At 42.4% G+C, this 2,592-nt stretch overlaps 1 protein-coding gene across 1 annotated transcript in view; it reads right to left on the reverse strand.

Annotated features, from left to right (window-relative positions):
• The window catches only part of TRNAU1AP (tRNA selenocysteine 1 associated protein 1), a 13,388-nt gene extending 11,405 nt beyond the window's left edge, over positions 1-1,983 (reverse strand). The window contains exons 1-2 of the mRNA XM_010169038.1: positions 1,892-1,983; positions 994-1,093 (exon numbers count right to left, since the gene is read on the reverse strand). Coding sequence (XP_010167340.1) covers positions 994-1,093; positions 1,892-1,977 — 186 coding nt within the window. The 5' untranslated portion in view covers positions 1,978-1,983. The remainder of the gene's footprint in view (positions 1-993; positions 1,094-1,891) is intronic.
• Between the last annotated feature and the right edge of the window lie 609 nt (positions 1,984-2,592).

The following is a 2,592-nucleotide window of genomic DNA, read 5'->3' on the forward strand; positions in this document are numbered from 1 at the left end:
CTTTCCCTCTGCAGTGACTACAGGAGGCAGCTAGGAAGATTAGCTCTTCCCTTAATTGTGGGCTGTGATTTGCAGTGTAAGGACATATTAAACAGGACAGGTGAACAGATCCCTCCAGGCCTCTCATCTACCCCTTCCTCTCAGGAAGGTTGACCAACTAGTTCAAAGAACACCTGAACTTCCCAGTTTCCTACTCAAGAGTATTAACTACACCAAAACAGGCATCCATGTACCTTACTATATCACACTGTAACTGAGGTGATTCTAGAGATGCTTTATGAACCAGTCATCTCAGCTACTGCAGCCAACTTTAGTGGCTACAAGGGACAGCTGTGTCAGCCATCACATTCGAGTCAACATCCTAAAATTAGCCCCTGTGACTCTTCCTCCTCTTCTTCCTAACTACCTAGCTTTTGTGAATCCAAGACATTCGTTATGTGTTGTGATCATACAATGGCCTAGCTCTTTCTCCACTGTCAACAAGTTTGAATAACTTTTGTTTGTTAAAGGCCAAGAGGAATATCAGGACTAAAAGTCGTGTTTCTCCTGCAAATCAAAGTAACTCAAAACTCAGTGTGAACTTGCAAGTTCTCCTTGTACATATATAACAAGATCCAACCTGTAACAAATTCATAGGGAACTACAAACAAAGAGAGACCGAAGGACTGCAGTGGGTATACTCCATCTATTTTCCCTTGTTCTTCTCTAGTGTCTTATTAGTCCAACTTTGGTAACAGGAGAAAGGCCCAGAAATCCAACATTTCTATTCCTGGATTTTATCCAGACATTCACACAGAAATTAGTATTTTTTTTCCAACAGTTTTCTGAGCAAGAACATTAATAGTTTTATGTTCATTAATTTAACTCTAAAAGAAATGAAGAATCCCAGTTTGCTAATGATGAATTTGTCTGTAATCATTCAAAATAACAGATTATACACTATCTATCCCTTCCCAATTTTGTTTTCGCAGTTGGCTGATTTCATTTACTTACCGGTGTAGCACCAGGAAGCGGTTTTCCATTGATTTTGTGTAAACATTTCTCTGCAGTAGCTAGATCTGCAAATTCTACAAAGCAATAGCCTGCTGGAATTCTGAATATAGACACAGGAGGGGAGAGAGAAAGATTTCAGATTTAAAACACATTTGAGGAGGAATATTATACTTTTAGATAACTGGTAGGAAATTTGTGATAGTTGCAATACTTAGAACAATTTATTGTTCAAACTATTAAACATTAGGTACCAAAAAGAAGCTAGCAAAATAATCTTGGATCTCAAGTAAAAGGACAGCCCCTACTTACCAGTAAGTCACGTCAACATAAGCCTATAGAAAATAGTTTTGCTCATAATTAGTTTACTTCCTACTTCCATTGACTATATAAATTTTCCCACCCAAGCTTAAACAACTGAAAACTGAAATGACAACATTTATAAGAACATGAAACTGCTTTATTCTGTGTATGGTCACTCATTTTATTTCAAATTAACTCAAAAGATTCTCATATGGCTCCTTCTAAACTCAGACTTCCCACCTCTGCCAGCACCACGTAGCTGCACTAGTGCAACAATTAACACAGACTAATCACTGAAGCCTTCAGCCTGCAGGTGTAGTTCCCAAAGGACTGTATGGCATACATACATCGCTCGGAATGAGTGCTGAGGCACTGCAAGGATGAGGGCCAAACCCTGGTGTGCTGATGGGGATTGTCCTCTCCATTGCTATCATCAATAGATCCATATTGCTGGCAGCAATGGTGAAAAGCTCAAAGGGAAAATCACCATCCATCCATCCATCCATCCCATGGACAGGACCAGAGTGATGGGCAGAGGGCAAAGGGTTTAATCCAAACGCACTGGTAGAACAGACTGAGAACAAGCATAAACAGTTACCCTGTCAACCTGTTTCGAATGATTTTTACACTCAGTACGAGCTCTCCCATGGTGGCAAAGGCTCTTGAAACAAAGTTTTCATCCATATAGGGCTCCAGCTATAAAAGCAAAAAAAAATAAAAAGAAGTTAGACGAAGGCATCTACAAAAAGGAGAATATATGTGTCAATGTCACCCTCAGCAGTTAAAACATGATTGAGAAGTATTTTACCCTTACACTTCAAAAAGAAGATTCATTTAAGAGGGTCGATGCCACTCAAAACCAGCAGGCATGCATGAACCAGGCTCAACAGTCTGCAAAGTGGAACCCAAGAGACAGCATGAATTTCAGAGAACAGGGAGCTTTCACAGAAGGACAAAAGCCACTCAGAAACATACAGCAACAAACTGAGCGTCGTTCACTACGCGGAGCAGGGCAGAAGGAGGTGGCAGGCTCCTTCTCTGGAGGGCTGGGCCAGCGCTATCGGTACGCAGGTATGGCAGAGCCCCAGGGTGCAATGACAAACGGGTGGCACACGTCAGGTCACACAGCCCCTGGTGAGATGGGGTAGGGGTTGGCAGAGCTGTGGCCAGCTCACATCACCGTGGAGATAACGCAGGGCAGCACTTGGAGGGGAAACCTCTAACCATGTGCTTTGTGCTGCACATGGGTGCACTGACCGTGTTTGTCACAGGTGAGGGTGGCACTGTGATGTGCAGGGC

This window comes from Antrostomus carolinensis, unplaced genomic scaffold, assembly GCF_000700745.2.
Source record: "Antrostomus carolinensis isolate BGI_N321 unplaced genomic scaffold, ASM70074v2 scaffold24185, whole genome shotgun sequence".
Taxonomy (NCBI): domain Eukaryota; kingdom Metazoa; phylum Chordata; class Aves; order Caprimulgiformes; family Caprimulgidae; genus Antrostomus; species Antrostomus carolinensis.